This window comes from Salmo trutta, chromosome 6 (genome assembly GCF_901001165.1).
Source record: "Salmo trutta chromosome 6, fSalTru1.1, whole genome shotgun sequence".
NCBI classification, from domain to species: Eukaryota; Metazoa; Chordata; class Actinopteri; order Salmoniformes; family Salmonidae; genus Salmo; species Salmo trutta.
Genome location: NC_042962.1, coordinates 44061184 through 44080329, shown reverse-complemented (window position 1 = coordinate 44080329; position 19146 = coordinate 44061184). Strand labels below are relative to the sequence as shown.

The 19146-nt window shown below is 43.5% G+C and overlaps 1 protein-coding gene across 2 annotated transcripts in view; it reads right to left on the bottom strand.

Moving 5' to 3' along the window:
- Positions 1-18874, bottom strand: part of LOC115195977 (aryl hydrocarbon receptor-like) — a 74163-nt gene extending 55289 nt beyond the window's left edge. The window contains exons 1-2 of one of the 2 annotated variants that reach the window (XM_029756382.1): positions 18347-18874; positions 11865-12052 (exon numbers count right to left, since the gene is read on the bottom strand). In XM_029756382.1, the coding sequence (XP_029612242.1) occupies positions 11865-12052; positions 18347-18405 (247 nt within the window). In that variant the 5' untranslated portion in view covers positions 18406-18874. The remainder of the gene's footprint in view (positions 1-11864; positions 12053-18346) is intronic. The other variant, XM_029756383.1, reaches the window with a different exon arrangement.
- Between the last annotated feature and the right edge of the window lie 272 nt (positions 18875-19146).

The following is a 19146-nucleotide window of genomic DNA, read 5'->3' as shown; positions in this document are numbered from 1 at the left end:
AAATATTTATATTTTATTCAGCTTTGTTCAATTGTATTCTTCATACTATAAAATAATATAAAATAATGCCACGGAATTCTAAGCAAATCTTCTCTGCTAAATTAACTAGTGTAGCCCACAGCCATTTGGCATAGCCAGATGAGGACCTAACGTAAGGAGAACTTAGAGTATGAAATAGACTATATTTTCTTCATATCATGCTTCTTTAGAACTCTCTAAAATAAATAATGGATTTATTGTGAATGTGTAGGCTATATTACATGGTTTTATTAGACTTTTTAAAATGTAGGTGTTCCAACGGTTTGCATCAGGGGCTTGTAGGCTATGTGTGGAAGCCAGGAGATGCTAAATGTGTTTATGTTAATTAACGGTCAATTACCGTGAAACCGACAGTTATTTGCTTGACAATCACCGGGTGACTAAATGTTGTGACCGCCACAGCCCTATTTTATAATTTCTAATTTCATTTAACCTTTATTTAACTGGAAAAGTCAGTTAAGAACAAATTCTTATTTACAATGACGGCCCACACCAGCCAAACCCGGACGATGCTGGGTCAATTGTGCACTGCCCTATGGGACTCCAATCACGGCTGGTTGTGATACAGTATGGATGTCTGGATGTGATACAGCCCTAGTCAGGAAACATATTTTTCCTCCCAGAAACACTAGATCATCGCTGCTCTTATGAATCATCATTGCAGGTATGTATCCCGATGCACATTCTTATTCAACAGTCTTCTGAATAGGAACACACTCAGCTGTTTGTACAAACTCAGGGAAGTGGACTGTTGGAAATGGATATTCCCTTCCTGAGGCATGTCATCGCCTGAGGGATACAATTAGAACTGCCGCTAACCGAACAATAAAGCCACAGTCCAGTCCTATCCAGCCCAGCTGGATGACCATCCAACATCCTGCATCTAATCCCCGTCTCTCGCCAGCAGCCAGAAGAGCAGGGAGAGAGCCAGCGCTAGATCAGAGCCAGGGGTGAAGGGTTGGAGCGGAGGTTAGCAGACACCTTGCTGCTCTGAGACACCAGGCATCAGGCAACAGTGAGGCATTCCTATTCAGCCTGACTTATGTTGATCCACTCAGTCTGAACAAAGAGAGCTTCCTGTATACATAAAGGAGATTACTCAACATGCTCACCAGGTTTCCCCTGATAACTGACTGAGGAACACACACACACACACACACACACACACACACACACACACACACACACACACACACACACACACTTTTTTATGCATTTAACCTTTATTTAACTAGGCAAGTCAGTTAAGAACAAATTCTTATTCACAATGACAGCCTACCCCAGCCAAACGCGGGCCAATTGTGCACCACCCTATGGGACTCCCAATCATGGCCAGATGTGATACAGCCTGGATTCAAACCAAGGACTGTATTGACGCCTCTTGCACTGAGATGCAGTGCCTTAAACCCCTGTGCCACTCAGAAGCCCACATATGCACGAATGAACAAACACATGTTAGCCCTGTGGCTCAGTTGGTAGAGCATGGTGTTTGCAACGCCAGCATGGTGTGTGCAACGCTAGGGTTGTGGGTTTGATACCCACAGGGGGGCCAGTACAAAAACAAAAAAATAATGTATGCCTCGGGGGGTTGTCCCTCGTGGTCTTTCCTTTGTTAACTCGCACCGTTCTCATGACACATTGCAAAAGGAGAACTCTACTATACATCTTCTGTGTATTCAATGAAAATAAAGGAATCGTTCTTTTCCCCCTCCCAGACTATCTCTTCTGTTTTGGGGTTGTTAGTTTCAAAGTGTGTGACTCAGTGACAGCTGAATAACACTGGAGGTTTATAAAAAAAGGGCGAAAACATAAGTTGTCCTTCAGAGAGATGAAGTTTCTCTCCGTTTCCTCTCGTCTCGCCAAAAGTTGAACTCATGCATCAGAAACGAGAAGTGATGATTCACCAACCCCCCCCCCCTTATAAAACCCCACAACCCCTAATTCCCTCTGTTCCCATCAATCTCAATCTGATCTCTCAATAATAAGGAAAAGCATTAAAACAACTCAACTGGACGTAATGGACCAGCCGATACCTTTCAGGTTGGTGTAGGTCTGCTAAAGAGAACAAAGTAATAGGAGGCTATAGTGCCCTACTGCCTGCTGCTCTTTCCTTGTTCTTATCATGCAGCTGCTTCTGTTATTACTCAGGGAAAAACAGGAATAGGACAACAAAAAAAGGAGTAGGACCTACAGAAAGAAACAGGAGTAGGACCTACAGAAAAAAGGAGTAGACCTACAGAAAGAAAGAAACAGGAGTAGGTCTACAGAAAAAAAGAAACAGGAGTAGGCATACAGAAAGAAACAGGAGTAGGTCTACAGAAAGAAACAGGAGCAGGCCTACAGAAATAAGGAGTAGGCCTACAGAAAGAAACAGGAGTAGGCCTACAGAAAGAAACAGGAGTAGGCCTACAGAAAGAAAAAGAAGTAGGCCTACAGAAAGAATAAGAAGTAGGCCTACAGAAATGGTAAGGAGTAGTCCTACAGAAAGAAACAGGAGTAGGCCTACAGAAAGAAACAGGAGTAGGACTACAGAAAGAAACAGGAGTAGGCCAGAAAGTGTCACGTTCGTCGTTGTAATGAATGTCGGACCAAGGCGCAGCGAATGTAGAGTTCCACATTATTTATTAGAAAGTGAAACTTAGCCAAATACAAAACAATAAAGAATAAACGAACCATGACGACAATGCAGTGCTAACAGGCAACTAAACATAAACAATATCCCATAATCCACAGGTGGAAAAAATGCTACTTAAGTATGATCCTCAATTAGAGACAACGATAACCAGCTGCCTCTAATTGGGAATCATACAAATCACCAATATAGAAAAATGAACCTAGAACCCCACATAGAAAATATAAATTAGAACAACCCCCCAGTCACGCCCTGACCTACTCTACCATAGAAAATAAAAGCTTTCTATGGTCAGGACGTGACAGAAAGAAACAGGAGTAGGTCTACAGAAAGAAACAGGAGTAGGTCTACAGAAAGAAACAGGAGTAGGTCTACAGAAAGAAACAGGAGTAGGTCTACAGAAAGAAACTGGAGTAGGTCTACAGAAAGAAACAGGAGTAGGTCTACAGAAAGAAACAGGAGTAGGTCTACAGAAAGAAACTGGAGTAGGTCTACAGAAAGAAACAGGAGTAGGTCTACAGAAAGAAACAGGAGTAGGTCTACAGAAAGAAACAGGAGTAGGTCTACAGAAAGAAATTGGAGTAGGTCTACAGAAAGAAACAGGAGTAGGTCTACAGAAAGAAACAGGAGTAGACCTACAAGTCCCTCGCTCCACGAGAACCCCTTTCGACTTTCACTCTCAACTGACGACTCCTTTTCAACTAGTGTGGGGAACTATTACGAAAACCCCATGTTTCTTGACTTACTTTTCAAATTACAATAGCAACTTTTGACATTGTCTTCCCCAAGCATTGATTTTCCTGGTCCTATTTGTTTTCCAACCATTGTGTTCTTCCATAGAGAGAAACTGCGACGGCTTCTCCATTGTTGGTAGGACAAAAAGAGGCAGTTTGTTTCAGCGAGAGGCAGAACATCAATATTTGTTTTGGCTGGTGTCGTTCATTCTAACGTAATGGGCGATGTCCCAAAATAGCACCCCATTCCCTACATAGTGCACTACTTTTGATCAAGGCTGGTGGGGAATAGGGTGCTATTTTGGGACGCAGATATGGTCTTTGTAAAGTTCTTACAGTAATTTCTTATGTGGAAAAAAAGGAAATTCCACTCTCTCACACACAAACACACACGCACACGCACACACAAAGGGCTTGAGCTCTATGAGGAACATTGATTGAAAGAGATTGAAAGCTGTAGGTCATTAGGGCCAGTCTCAACCTGTCCTGCATGGTGACCTTTAACCTGGCCTGATTGAGACAGCTTTACTCGACTGCTGCTGACCTCTGTCTGACATTATGACCCCTGTGGTCATCCTGTGATTGGTTCTACAAACCTCTCAACCGCTGTTATTGGTTCAATGCACACCTTAACCCTAACAGTAACCCTTCCCTTACTCATCTCTGACCACCATTTACTCAAAAATGTAGACATTGTAGCAATCAATGCCTTACAATGCATAACTCTTTATTTGGGGAATTTTAAGATAGAAATCTCTTGTCAAACTCAATCCCAACTACGGGTAGAGACCCCAGTGACATTTTAGTCAAATACAGCACAGGGCTAGTATTTCAGAGCTAGCTAGCGGTCGGTATACCCGGAGGAATCTGCTGGGTTTGTGATATGGCTTAGTAGGCATGTGGCAGATTCCTCAGTCTTGGCACTTCGCCTGCAATGGAACTTGATCATAACTCAAAACACAGGAACTTGACACCATCTGGAAGGTAGAGGAGCTCACGCTAACCAGACACAGATATTGTACATGTACCAACTGTTTGGCCTCGTGTTTGATCGCCATTACAGAGAGGGTGCTGCTCAATAAATTGGAACTTAACATTTTTGAAAAATGGCCTGTTCACCCTGTGCCCAATCTAAGCAAGCCAGCGAGATGATCAAGATGGGCATGAAGCAACACTGGAGTACATTTCAGAGCACTTGGTCTGTGGCAGCCACTGAACTACACTCCTGTACAAAGCTAGATTTTTCCGGATCTTCCTGGGTCGACCCAAACCACCCAATGCAGGACTCCATCCTAGCCATCTCAGCTAGCACAGGGCCATGACTATTGGCTTACCCTCTTCAGCACAACCCCGGTCAAAACACAGCAGCAAGAGGCTAGCTGCTCAAGTAGGAACATGCCCAAGCACCCGCTAAAGTCCCACCTTCCCCCGAGAAAACGGAGAGAAGAAAACGGAGAGAAGAAAACGCCTGTAGTAGAAAAAAGAAAGAAAAAGAGCATGTCATTCAAGTTTGGCTTTCATGGCGATATGTCTTTTTTGGTTTACTCAGTGTGTACTGGGCTGTAAATCACAAGCCGGTCCTGTAAATCACAAGCCGGTCTTAACATCGTTGTGTTAAATGGGTGGTGGTTGGTAATATCACTGTGGTTAAATAATCCACATTGTTGTTATTCTTATTGCGGTGCCCACGGGGACATTCCTACAACACTATAACGACGTGTCATAGTGAAATAATTCATGTGACTAGTCTAGTTCTTCAACATCACATTTAAACTTTTACAGAGTGGCTCATAAACCACTACGTTAGTGTGATTCACACAACAGCTTCATCGTTGTCATATGTCCTAGGATATTTACCCATCTGAAAAAGGATGGTGTGTCTTACCGTTGCCTGAATCGGTTATAGAAATCCCATTCTAATGCTTCAGGTATTGGTCTGCTTTCATACTTTGCTCAGTAAAGAGCGGGTCGAGGGGGTGAGTGGAAGAAAAGAGAGCGGTCGGAGGGAGAAACAGAGAGAGCACTAGTCATCTAAGGTAAAACTCAGTACACGCCGTCAGTCCTAAGGCTGGGGCCTCATTCTGTCATAGAGTTAGACTAGCAGTGACTGTTATCCCTCTCAAACAGGTATTTGAACTAAAGCTTTGTAATGACTGTACCTGTCCTTGGTCTAGGTTTTCCAAACTCGGTCCCGGGGCCTCCCCCTTTGGGTGCACGTTTAGTTTTTTTTGCCCTAGCACTACACAGCTGATTTCAAATATTCAAAGCTTGATGATGAGTTGGTTATTTGAATCATCTGTGTAGTAGTGCTAGGGCAAAAAAAAACGAAACGTGCACTCAGTGGGGCCCCAGGACCGAGTTTGGGAAACCCTGGTGTCTAGGTAGTCAACAACAACATGTCAAAACCTTGAGCCTGCCAGAGCCTGTGAGGTTGTTCTGGGAGGTCAAGGGGTTAGAGGTCACTGCTAATGGTGACAGGGAACATTCCTCCCTGTCTCTGTGACTTCTCCTCACTCCATTTCATCATGTTATGTCCTGGAGCAGTGGTTGTATTTGTGTGTGTGTGTGTGTGTGTGTGTGTGTGTGTGTGTGTGTGTGTGTGTGTGTGTGTGTGTGTGTGTGTGTGTGTGTGTGTGTGTGTGTGTGTGTGTGTGTGTGTGTGTGTGTGTGTGCGCGTGCGTGCGTGTGTGTGTGTGTGCATAGCCCTCAATGTGTCTAACACTACCCAGCTGAACATGTCCAGACACCATACCATTCACTAACACCGCTTACTCACTGCAGTTACAATGGTGTCACATAGACCGACTAGACAAATGGCAATAACAATGCAAATCGATCTGGTGTGTGATCATGCACTTTACAAATTGCATCCATCCTTCAGGCAGCTATTTATGACTGGATGACTTCAACATCAACAAAGGGATACAAGGTCAATGTTGAGATGACACGCATTACAGCCATTTGAGTGTATGAACATGTAAACACATACTTCTCCAACCTGGGCCTGTGACATCACAACTGTGTAAATACTGAATCTGTGCCATGATTTCTCTCTGCACTGATTAGGAAAAGCTGCATTATCCCAACATTGGTCAATATTGTTCTGTTTGGTTTTAGGATTTAGCGTGTAGTGTGTGTTTAGTCTCAGCGGGAGCATTTGTTTCTCAGCAAAATGGCAGCCCTGTCCCTCTACTTTTTGTTTGACCTACACATGCACTAACGTTGAGTCCAACCCTGTGTTGTATCTGTCTCACCAACAGTAACACCCACAACACTCAACACCATCCCTGAGTGCCAAGCTGCTCCATGTCACTCTGTCAACACTTCGTAACAAACAACAGTAACTGTATTCAATGAAGGTTTCAGTTCAGAATAATAACAAATATGACCAAATGTATGTCACACGGGAAGTGAAATGAATCATAGTTGCCATAGTCCAACCTTATTACAACCTTATTACAACCTCAGTACAACCTCAGCACAACCTCAGTACAACCTTACCATGACTCCAGGAGAATGGGAGATTGGTTTGCATGGAAGGTTCAAAGGTGACTCTCAGTAGCTTGTTTAGCCTGTTTTACAGCCTCTCTCTGTTGGGGCATGCTAGCGACCCGACCTGCAGTACTCCCTATTCCCCAAAGCAAAATCCCAACGCTGGAAAAACATCTGGGAAAGCCATGGACGGTGGTGGGGGAAGGTGTGTGAAATCACCACAGAGGCCCAAGACAGGATTCAGTGAGGGGGGGGGGGGCATCACTAACGGAGATAAAGTTGGGAGGCATGGCCCCAGCTTTCATTCATAGGACTTTACATAATGGAGGAGTGCTCTTCAATCCTGTTTCCTAGGAACCCACAAGGTGTGCAGGCTTTTGTTCTAGCCCAGCACCAACACAAATTCAACTAAAATACAACTTATAATGAAGAGTTGAATCTGACATGTTAGTAGTACTATGCTAGGACTACAGAAACCTGCTCACCTTGCAGGTCCACAGGAACATGAAGAACACGACAGGTATATTTCAGTTATAATGGGACACGGCCTATTCATCGCTTTTTTTTTTTTAAACACTGCTCTAATATGTAGAGCTGGAATGTGACAGGGGTTAGGCCTACCAATAATATATATGTCTGATCCATCACTAGGCAAACACAGCTGACTCCGACAGCAGTCCCTCGTGTTGTGGTTGTGCAGCCAGCCAGCAATGCTCCAGAGCTTCCCTCCCCAAACGTGCCCCTCCACCTTTCCACGCCCAGCAGGCAGGCAGCCTCAGATCCCAGAGACGATAAACAGGCTTCACAGAGACAAAGGCCAGAGCTAGGCAGGGAGACAACGCACGGGGAGGAGGTGGAAAGATGGATGTGTGTGTTGTGTGTGACGGATAAAGGTAAAGCGGTGCTTCAGTATGTTTTATGGTCGACAATCATGACCGTCTCCGATTTATTTTCTGGATGAAGTGTTGTTCGTCAACAACGCAGACCACTGTCAGGGACCATAGATCCAGTGATCCAACATGATCAGCATTACTGGCCCACTAGATCCCAGTATGCCTTCTCCCTGTCTGCTGACAGTACACACACGGACACGGACACACACACACACAAGCAGTGTTTATCTCCTCCGGGTTTCTGCACTCTGCATGGGCCCCACTGCTACAGAGTCTGTCTGTTGTCTCACCATAGAGTCACATGGATTCACGGTGGTGATCTTTCGACTTTACTGACCCCAGTTCAGAGTCGTACAGTGTCAAACCTCCATTCCCACACTATCACTGACACTCACTGACAATCCCTTCCATCACAGTGTCAGCCAAGTCAAACACAGAGATAGGAACCACATGGTACGAAGAAGGCCTTGAAAGACCACTGTTCATATTGCAGTGGGGAACGCATGGTGAGCTCAGCCACACAAATCTATTAACATTCACTGTTATTCCCCATGTGTGGATATTGTTGATATGGGAATAATGTTGCAACTACAAGCTGTTTCGTGAGGTCATGCATATCCTGATTCATTCTCAATCAGAAGATATCTGAGCGATATCAAGTGCGGAAATGGTTGGTTGACACTTCTACTCTGAACTGGGACCACACACTAAAGATAACCACCACGGTGAGACCAAATCAAATCAAATCAAATGATATTGCTCACGTACACATGGTTAGCAGGTGTTAATGCGAGTGTAGGGAAATGCTCGTGCTTCTAGTTCCGACCGTGCAGTGATATCTAACAAGCAATCTAACAACTTCACAAAAACTACCTTATACGCACAAGTGTAAAGGAATGATTGAGAATATGTACATATAAATATATGGATGAGCGATGGCCGAACGGCTTAGGCAAGATGCAGTCGATGGTATAGAGTACAGTATATACATATGAGATGAGTAATGTAGGGTATGTAAACATTATATAAAGTGGCATTGTTTAAGTGACTAGTGATACATTTATTACATCCAATTATTAATTATTAAAGTGGCTACATCTGTATGTTGGCAGCAGCCATTCAATGTTAGTGATGACTGTTTAACAGTCTGATGGCCTTGAGATAGAAGCTGTTTTTCAGTCTCTCGGTTCCAGCTTTGATGCACCTGTACTGACCTCCCCTTCTGGATGTTAGCGGGGTGAACAGGCAGTGGCTCGGGTGGTTGCTGTCCTTGATGATCTTTTTGGCCTTCCTGTGACATCGGGTGGTGTAGGTGTCCTGGAGGGCAGGTAGTTTGCACCCGGTGATGCGTTGTGCAGACCTCACTAGCCTCTGGAGAGCCTTACGGTTGTGGGCGGAGCAGCTGCCGTACCAGGCGGTGATACAGCCCGACAGGATGCTCTCGATTGTGCATCTGTAAAAGTTTGTGAGTGTTTTTGGTGACAAGCCAAATTTCTTCAGCCTCCTGAGGTTAAAAAGGCGCTGCTGTGCCTTCTTCACCACGCTGTCTGTGTGGGTGGACCATTTCAGTTTGTCCGTGATGTGTATGCTGAGGAACTTAAAACTTTCCACCTTCTCCACTACTGTCCCGTCGATGTGGATAGTGGGGTGCTCCCTCTGCTGTTTCCTGAAGTCCACGATCATCTCCTTTGTTTTGTTGACATTGAGTATAAGGTTATTTTCCTGACACCAGACTCCGAGGGCCCTCACCTCCTCCCTGTAGGCCGTCTCGTCGTTGTTGGTAATCAAGCCTACCACTGTAGTGTCGTCTGCAAACTTGATGATTGAGTTGGAGGCGTGCATGGCCATGCAGTCATGGGTGAACAGGGAGTACAGGAGAGGGCTGAGTACGCACCCTTGTGGGGCCCCAGTGTTGAGGATCAGCGGGGTGGAGATGTTGTTTCCTACCCCCATCACCTGGGGGGGCGGCCCAAATAGACAACAGATAGATTACTTTCATACAGTACTTTCAGCAGACAGGGAGAGAGAGCAAATTGGGGTCTGGTGGGCCAGTAAGTTGACGATCATGGGGAAGCAGCAATGTGCTGCTTATGTGGAGCGCCATGGGAGGCGTGAGACACAACCCTAGGGCTTTTCTCATCAACCGCGACGCCTTACGGCTCTAGGCCGGCCTCCTACCCATCAGCCTTTAATGGTCTATGATTGAGGGGCAAGACAGAGCAGGGACGATCCAGGCTGCATCACATCCGGCCGTGACTGGGAGTCCCATAGGGCGGCGCACAATTGGCCCAGCGTCGTCCGGGTTTGGCCGGGGTAAATAAATAAGAATTTGTTCTTAACGGACTTGCCTAGTTAAATCAAGGTTCAATAAAAATATAAAAGAGCAGGTCCAGCTTGGACCTCAGAGTACAAAGGTCTCTTTCTCCTGAGCCAAACATCCAGCCCCTTCAACCTATTCTGAGCTCTCCATACATCTACATAGCTCAGGAATGACCAAAGCGTTTTGTGGTCATGAAATTAAAAGCGGACAAGGGGAGTTGACCACCACGGCATGTTTGAGGTTGACCAAAATTGCATCACTGAGAAAATGTGTGTATAAAATATACAAAGCCCACTTTAAATAGAGTTGAACGAAAGTTCTAGTATCTTTAATAGCAACTAATAATGTAAAAATGCTAATATATAATGTATAAGACAATTCATTTTCGGACCATGCCGTGCAAGCACAGTACACCACTCTACTAGGATCCTGTTGCGTTTGTTTGGGGGGGGGGGGGTTTGTGAACTTGAACTTCACACAGGCCGATGAGGAAGGAGGAAGGGAGGGAACAGAAGAAGGAAAGGAGGGTAAGGGGTTGCACAGGAAGTAGAGTGTGGGTGGAGTCAGAGTTCAACGCCTGATTTCCAACTCCCTCCACACACCCTCTCTGTCCTTCTGACCCTCTCTGTTCTTCTGACCTTCTCTGTCCTTCTGACCCTCTCTGTTGCTCCATAAGAGAAAGAGAGAGGGGGATAGAGAGTGAGGGGGAGAAAGAGAGAGAGAGGGTGAGGGAGAGAGGCTCTGCTGTTGCTGCTGTGTGTGTTGTTGTGGTGTAAAAGAGGATGGAAACAAAACGGGATCTCCTAACCGCTTTGGGGCTTGCAGCTCTTGACTACTCGCACTGTGTATGGCCATCGCCCCGGCAACGTTTACTTAGTAACGCAATAAACGCATGTCTCCATTCATAACAATTACCACCTTTGGTTGCCAAGGAAGTTATGTCCAAAACATACAATATGCAAAGGTCTGATTTGTCTGATTTGCCTTTGTTGTTGATGCAAAGTGTTTATAACTAACTGCTATGTCGGTGGATGCCCAGACCAACAAAAAACAAAATTGTCGGAGTGTCTGTTAGCTCTCGTCATGGCCTGGCTTGCAACGAGGCTGTAGTCTGCTTCTAATTGATGCTATTTTGGACAGGGCAGGAACTATTTGAGGAAAAGTTATGTGTGGCAGAAACTAGCAAGGACAGTCTATCCTTCTGGTGTGTATGTGTGTGCGTGGGTGCGTGTGTGCGTGCGTGTATGTGCACTGCTAGCTAACATCTCCGACCACAAGAACATCCTCTGCTGTTTTGGGAGTTAAGAGGGGCCGGAAAGTTAAGAGGGGCCGGGCGGTGGGGGGGACGGGGGTGTGTGTGTGATGATATTCAGAACATGTGTTGCCACTCGACAGGAAAAGGAAGCTTGCGTCTGGCCATGTGACACTCCGAGGTACCATATTTCTGTCTGTCCTCTACTCAACACTCGGCCTCAGAGACTCAAAGTGCAATTAACACGGCAACACAGATATAAACCGTTTCCTGAGAGAAATAGAGAGAGAGTGAGAGAGAGAGAGAGAGAGAGAGAGAGAGAGAGACTAGCAGCCAGAGTTGAGAAGCGAGGCGAAACGATGGAAGAAAAAGAAACCTCAAACCAAAAACTACAGATCTCAATCTAACAGTCTTCACCTCTGTCGTAAGAGTTAGCTACAATGTGGCCTATGAGGCAGCTAAAGTGTTGGTTTGTCTATGAGTCAGAGTATGTGCCACTCACCACTGAAGAAGCTCTTGACCTTGAGGTATCCCACACTGAGCCGAAGCACAGACAGCTTGTCCAGCCTCGCACGTACATCCTCTGAGAACGGCAACAGCCCGGTCAACTTGTCTAGCTCTCCGTTCAGCCGATCCCTGTGGCGCTTCGACGGGTTCGATTTGATGCCATCTGTAGGAGGGGGTTTAGGACTGAAAAAAGAGAGAAAAATAAGTTACAGTTCGATGATGGGGGTTTGAAATTGATGCAGGGTTTTTTTATGGTCCCCGATTCAACCCAAGAACTTGGTCTTTCTATTATTGATGAAAAGAGACTTCTAAGATATACTGGTGCTGAGAATTACACACAAGAGAAGTAAGTGTGACAAGCAGCCCTAGTCTCTGCTAAACAGCCTGGTTTCTCTGGTGATGATGAAACCACCTTGTAAGAAATATTTTGGTAAAGAAGAGAATGGAATAGTAGTGCATATCTTACATGGAATCCGATTTCATTTTATTGTTATGTGAAAATCCCTGAACAATTTAGTCCTTAATGAAGTTGGATCTACTCTATGATTTTAGCCGTGTGCTATTCGGGTTAGGGTATTCCCCTGCCCACTGTTGGGTTTCTGTTGAAGTGAATTCTGGCACTAAAGAAGACTCTAAGGCTGTTGAAAAACATACATAGGGCCACTTCAGGAAATGAAATGTGATCCAGATCCAAAAACCTCCAAGAACAATTGTCTTTTACAGAGATGTCTCTGTACAAAATGACACCCTATTCCCTATAGCACGTGTCAAACTCAAGGCCAGCGGGCGGTTTGAGTAAATAAATATATTTACTGAACAAAAATATAAACGCAACATGCAACAACTTCGACAATTTTACTGAGTTTCAGTTCATTTAAGGAAATCAGTCAATTTAAATAAATGAATTAGGCCCTAAACTATGGATTTCACATGACTGGGCAGGAGCGCAGCCAATCAGGATTAGTTTTTTCTCCCACAAAAGGGCTTTATTACAGACATAAATACTCCTCAGTTTCATCAGCTTTCCGGGTGTCTGGTCTCGGACGATCCCGCAGGTGAAGAAGCCGGATGTGGAGGTCCGGGGTTGGCGTGGTTACACGTAGTCTGCGGTTGTAAGGCCGGTTGGACATACTGACCCCCCAAAAAAAATTCAACGTTGGAGGCGACTTATGGTAGAGAAATTAACATTAAATTCAGCTCAGGTAGACAATCCTGTAGTCAGCATGCCAATTGCACGCTCCCTCAAAACTTGAGACATCTGTGGCATTGTGTTGTGCAACAAAATTGCACATTTAAGTGGCCTTTTATTGTCCCCAGCACAAGGTGCACCTGTGTAATGATCATGCTGTTTAATCAGCTTCTTGATATGCCACACTTGTCAGGTGGATGGATTATCTTGGCAAAGGAGAAATCCTCACCAACAGGGATATAAACAAATTTGTGCATAGAATTTGAGAGAAAAAACTTTTTGTGCGTATGGGCAATTTCTGGGATCTTTTATTTCAGCTCATGAAACATGGGACCAACACTTTATATGTTGCGTTTACATTTTTGCTTAGTATATACAGTATAGTCTCTTCACTCTGTCCAGCTAGCAAACAGCCATCGAAATGAAAGCTTGACAGTCAATAATCATCGAACATTCCGAAAGCGCTAGGTAGAGGACAAGTTTTTTGCAAATTTTGACGGCGAGCTCAATTTTAACTGCGGCCCTCCGGACCTCGGTGAAGATCGAATGCGGCTCGCGAGGAACATTTGTTTGACACCCCGGGCCTATAGCATCAAAAGTAGTAAACTATAGGGAATTCTCAACCTCAAGTAAAGGTCATTGGGGCAGTATGACGTCATCCTGATTCCTTATAAATACATGCCTCTGTGTTCCAGGCATTTGTCTTCACGTATGTCTCACCGAGCACCTTTGGGTCACAGCTACTGCACTCTCTCTGGCATATTCCTAGAAACGTACTTAACTCTCTTTAAAAACTGTCAAATAGCATAATTAATCCATTACAATGTTCAACTAACTACAAAAGGCCTTAAGTCCAAGAGCTTATATTAGGCTGGTCAGAGTTGTTTTAGGCATTTGATAAGCAAGGCAATAATAGCTTTGTGTGTCAAGTATACTGTACATCATAATCATCTATTCCAAGAAAAACTATGTGAAAAGATTTATTGGAAATGATATATAGACATATAAGAAAAACTGAAAAATGTATTAGAAATGATTTGTCATAGACATAGATGACATTTCAAATCCTAAACCTTATAATGTTGTTAACATAGTGTGTCATTGTCTACTCTTACCAATCCTTAAAACCAACAAGCTCTACCACTTCAGAATTTCATGGTTCAATGTTTGGGAGAACCTTGTCTTGAGAAACCAAGCCATTGTTGTCAAATGGAGGTCTGTTGTAACCCAACACTGTATTTTCACCACCAAGGGCTTACCCGAAGGGATTTCAACAGTAACTCAAGCCAGCGGTTTGGAACCAAATTACACATTCCCAGAAAACAAGGGAAAGTGACGACACCAGTGACTGGCCTTGGGGACAATAGGCTCTTCATTCAGACCATCTCTGCCCGTCCACCATCTTGGATTCCATCTTGGATTCCTCACACAGATGGAGGTACCTTCATTGTTGTAGCACAGGTGATATCACAAGTTAATGACAAATTCCAAGTGACATTAGCATGTTTTGATACGGGTGCACGTAGTTCAATGTTACAGTAGTTGTATTCTTAATCACTGCAAGGACCACACAGTGATGTTTATATACTTATGTATTTATAATAAGATAAGTGCTAGCTTCTTGTAGCATTTTGGCTTACATAATTAAAATGGTCAACCTTTCCATAAACAGTTCAAACCAGACGGCCTAGATCTGAACCAAAATAGATAACAGTCTTCCAAAGGTCAACCTGATGGCTGAACAGAGGAGGAGTGATAGAGGAACCAGATTTACGTAATCTGATTTTGAGTGTTGTAACCGACACACGACACGAGAGGCCTGTGCACGTTTGGAAATAGCGAGGCCCAGGCCTAGATTCAAATAGTATTTGTTTTCCATCAAATACGTTCAACATTTGACATAGCCATCACGGAGTGCCAGACGGGCAGGGTTTTGCCTTTTGGGCCTATTCTATTGGTTATTTTGCGCCAGGAAAGCTCAACCAAGGGCAGCTAAAGTATTTGAAAGTGCACAAATACTATTTGAGCCCGGCTCTGGTAAGGTCATTCCCACCCTGATAACCTCCAGTAGAACTCTATCTGTCTCTGGTCCACCACAACAAAACAAGACTGGGATTAAACTCAGATGGCTCAACCTGCAGCGTTCGCCTTGCCCACCTCGCTGGCTCTCTCACCATGACTCATACTGTAGGTCCAATTCTTAAAACAATGGATGTGTAGTGTTATCTATCTTGGCAGAGTTTTACCATCTTATTGCAAGACTGCTTTCCCAGACTCCCAAACAAAGGTACTTTGTCTGAGTCAGTGTAGCAACAACCCCTGAATAAGATTAGGTTCTATGTCTAAAATAACAAGTACATCAAAACTGTCTAGCATTATTTCCAAACTGTTTGGTAAAGAAGAAAAAAAGACAAGGTAAATACTGTCTAACATTCTTTCCAAACAGTCAGGACACTGTCTGTGAAGTAATGGTGAAGGTGGTAGCCACAGCTGGGGATGGGGAATAGGGGTCCCTTATAGTAAAGCTTTAAAATGTGGGGATGTGAATGCATGCCCCTCCATGGTCATCACCATCAAAGTCATATTAATCCATTGACATACTTGCTGCCAAAAATAGCCTAGTCACTTCTGGCTCAAGTGTTCCCGTAATGAGCTTCTGGTGAGGTCCGTTACAGTTAATGTAGCCATGTGACATCACTGACAAGTGGCAGGCCAGGCGTGGAGGGGTGGCCGAGGGTCTGGTGTGGACTGGAGAGCCAGGGTCTAGCATGTCTGTCTGTCTGTCTGTCTGTCTGTCTGTCTGTCTGTCTGTCTGTCTGTCTGTCTGTCTGTCTGCCTGCCTGCCTGCCTGTCTGTCTGTCTGTCTGTCTGTCTGTCTGTCTGTCTGTCTGTCTGTCTGTCTGTCTGTCTGTCTGTCTGTCTGTCTGTCTGTCTGTCTGTCTGTCTGTCTGTCTGTCTCTTAGATAAAAAGTTAAATGTTTGTTGAATTTTTGGATCCCTCTCATTTGATTCACAGAGAAATCACAAAGAGTCATGCATTTTCTGTTCTGAAAGGGATATTTCCCAGCGGAAAACTCACCAACTAAAAGTCAGTGACCTAGTGAGAGTGGCTGACTGAGTATCATACTCAGAGGAATGTCTACTAAAACACTAGCGATACATCCCAAATGGCATCCTATTCCATATACAGTGCACTACATTTTACCAGAGAGCCCTATGAGCCCTGGTCAAAAGTAGTGCACTATGCTGTATACGGAATAGAGTGCCATTTGAGAGGCAGACTAAGCCTGGTCTGCACACAGCAGCCACACAATGATATCATTGTGGACGTAGAAAAAGCTCACTCTATTGGACACTAGAACTGTAGACACTGTCTCCTGCTGTAGGTAATGTAATATCACCAATCTTCTCTTTTTTTGAAAAGGCCCACAGGTTACCCTGCGCCATTGTTCCAACCTTCTGGAAATCTGATAGAGGGAGAGAGAAATGAAAAGATAATGTTTACATATAGAGCTGGTAGATAGTTTGGAGATTGGAGAAAGAAAATACTTTTTCAAAATTGGGGAAAATACTTGCTGAATAGGGTCATAAGGTTATAACTAGGTAATAATAAAGTAATTACTCATACTTATTAACTCAATGAGTCCCACCGTATCGCTGGTGAGTTTCGGACCTCTAACTCCTTTAAAACATTGTACGTCTGAGCTACAGTCTTCTTGTACCATTGGAATCGTCTATTTCTTCTGCATCCGTAAATACCAACCATTAGACTGTTTGATTACCGGTGGCTGAGCTAGAGCAGTATTTGTGAGACAAGGGTGGAACCCAAAGGGGTTTTTTATACAAAAATGTCTGTAGAGTCCGAATGGTTTGAGATACAAACTATTAAATGTTTTCTATGAAACGCTAAGACTCTCACAAACACGCACATGTTTTTTGATCTATGTTGCTCACAAGCTACATAAGAGTCATTAGAAGGTAAGGGGTTCTTCTATATAGAAGATCATTGGAAATCCCAGGACATGTGTCAATAACACTGTAATATGCTCAATGAGTTGCTGACACAAACGTCCAACTCAACACAGTTGTCACTGACAAGTTGGATATTCATTTCCCAGTGAGCAAACAACTGATGTACTTACAGCATTCATTTAAATTCATTTTTTTAAATCAAGTTTATGCTTAGACGGACCTTATTTTTTTTAATTGACATCTCATGAATGCAACTCTTTATGTAAATATAAGGGCTGGACATGCAGATAAATGAAAGTCAGATAAACGAAAATAAGATTTTTTTGCTGGAATCTTGGGACCAAAATGTTCTGATTAGTGCAACATATTGAAACATTTTAAAAAAAAAACGATTTGTTCAAGTAATGTTTTTTTGCCAGAGAATACAACTGTATAACTTTGTGTGACACAGAAATATGGTAATTTGCAGAGGAAAAAGTTTTGAAATGCAAAAAAGTTTGTTCCTCATGATTGGAAAAAAAACGCAAGACTATTAAATTACAACATTTCGACCCAGTTTTCCCTGCTCTCCCTCCTCCATGTAAGCATTGCGTGAGAGCGCAGTCAATTTTCAACCTGATTGTGACTATGCAAGACTACCATTTCCATGCCAGATCATAACTACACACCAAAACTCAAGACTTGAGGAAGCATTTATAGCAGGCTGCTGTGGAAAATACTGAGAACTTAAATAGAGATTGTATAGATTTTTTTTTTTTACATTTTACTTTTTTTTTCTTCTTTTTTTTGTTTTAGATAACAAATCTAATGAAAATGGTTTGGAACGAGACAGTAGGCTAAATCAGTTGGGCATCGTTGCATCTGCAGAATCACTGCAGATACCCATAGCTATACCAACTTTACGCACAATTTATACACAAAACCAGTATCATAATATGCATATTATTCATAGACAATGATCCATTATAGATTGATACATAACACGTCAATCAATGTGTGTATCGTAAAAATGCAGTCATGCATTCACCCATAAAATTATGACAAAAGGTAGTGACATCGGTCTTATTTGCGTAACTTGATTTAGTGAAGCTCAGAACCCATAGCCTATAGTGAAAATAAGTGCCATACGATAGGCTACACAACGTCTACTATACACATAATAGTAGAATAACCTTAAAATGAAACGTTTAGTTTATTGTTTTGTGTCGTTATAACCTGTATTAGTAGCATTGGTTGACCTGTAAGATCATGTAATATTTCCTTTACACAAAGTAGCCGTATCTTTTTACTTGAAAATTATATTCAGAGTTGCTTACATTTTCTGAACAGGCTTCTTCCGTTTCTTCGCTGCGTACTGCGCCGTACTCCCCAACATAATGTCTCACTAAGAAAGTCTATAGAATAAGACTATCCAATACGTTTCCCTCTTATTCTTGCAGATAGTTTTCGAAGAAACGGGACTAGATAAAGCTCTGTATCATGTAAATATCCACAAGGAGTCCGCCGATGTACAGAACGTCTCATACGTCGAAGCTCCAAATATGCGCAGAAACTATTCCTCTTGGTATACCGGACCGATAAATCCCAAATTGCTTTTTGATGTAAAAGTTTAGACAAACTTTTCAAACTGCACAGCACCTAGAGATGTCGTGCGTGAACCGAACACATTTGACTCCTTCCTTTTTTCATTTTTTTTATGCTGTCATTCCTAATGCATTAACATACTGTACATTCCTCCAACTGGGCGACCGTAATGGCCGCGTTTTCTGCTACTCGAACCAATCCAGAGCGCTGGTTCACTGTAGCTCGCACACCAGGTACAGTGGGGCTGCTCGCTATTGGTGCAAAGCGCTTTCAGGAAATATAGCACAGGGAGCGAGAGAGACTTCTGTGAGTGTAATGTCTACTGTTCATTTTTATTGTTTATTTCTCTTTTATTTATTATCTACTTCACTTGATTCAATTCAATTCGAGGGGCTTTATTGGGATAAAGCCCCTCGAATTGAATTGAATTGAGAGATATACCTTTAAAGGGGCAATCTGCATTTCTAACAATAATGAAGAGGTTGACCCCGCCACTGTTTTGGTAAACATCTGACGGATGGGGCTGGAGAAA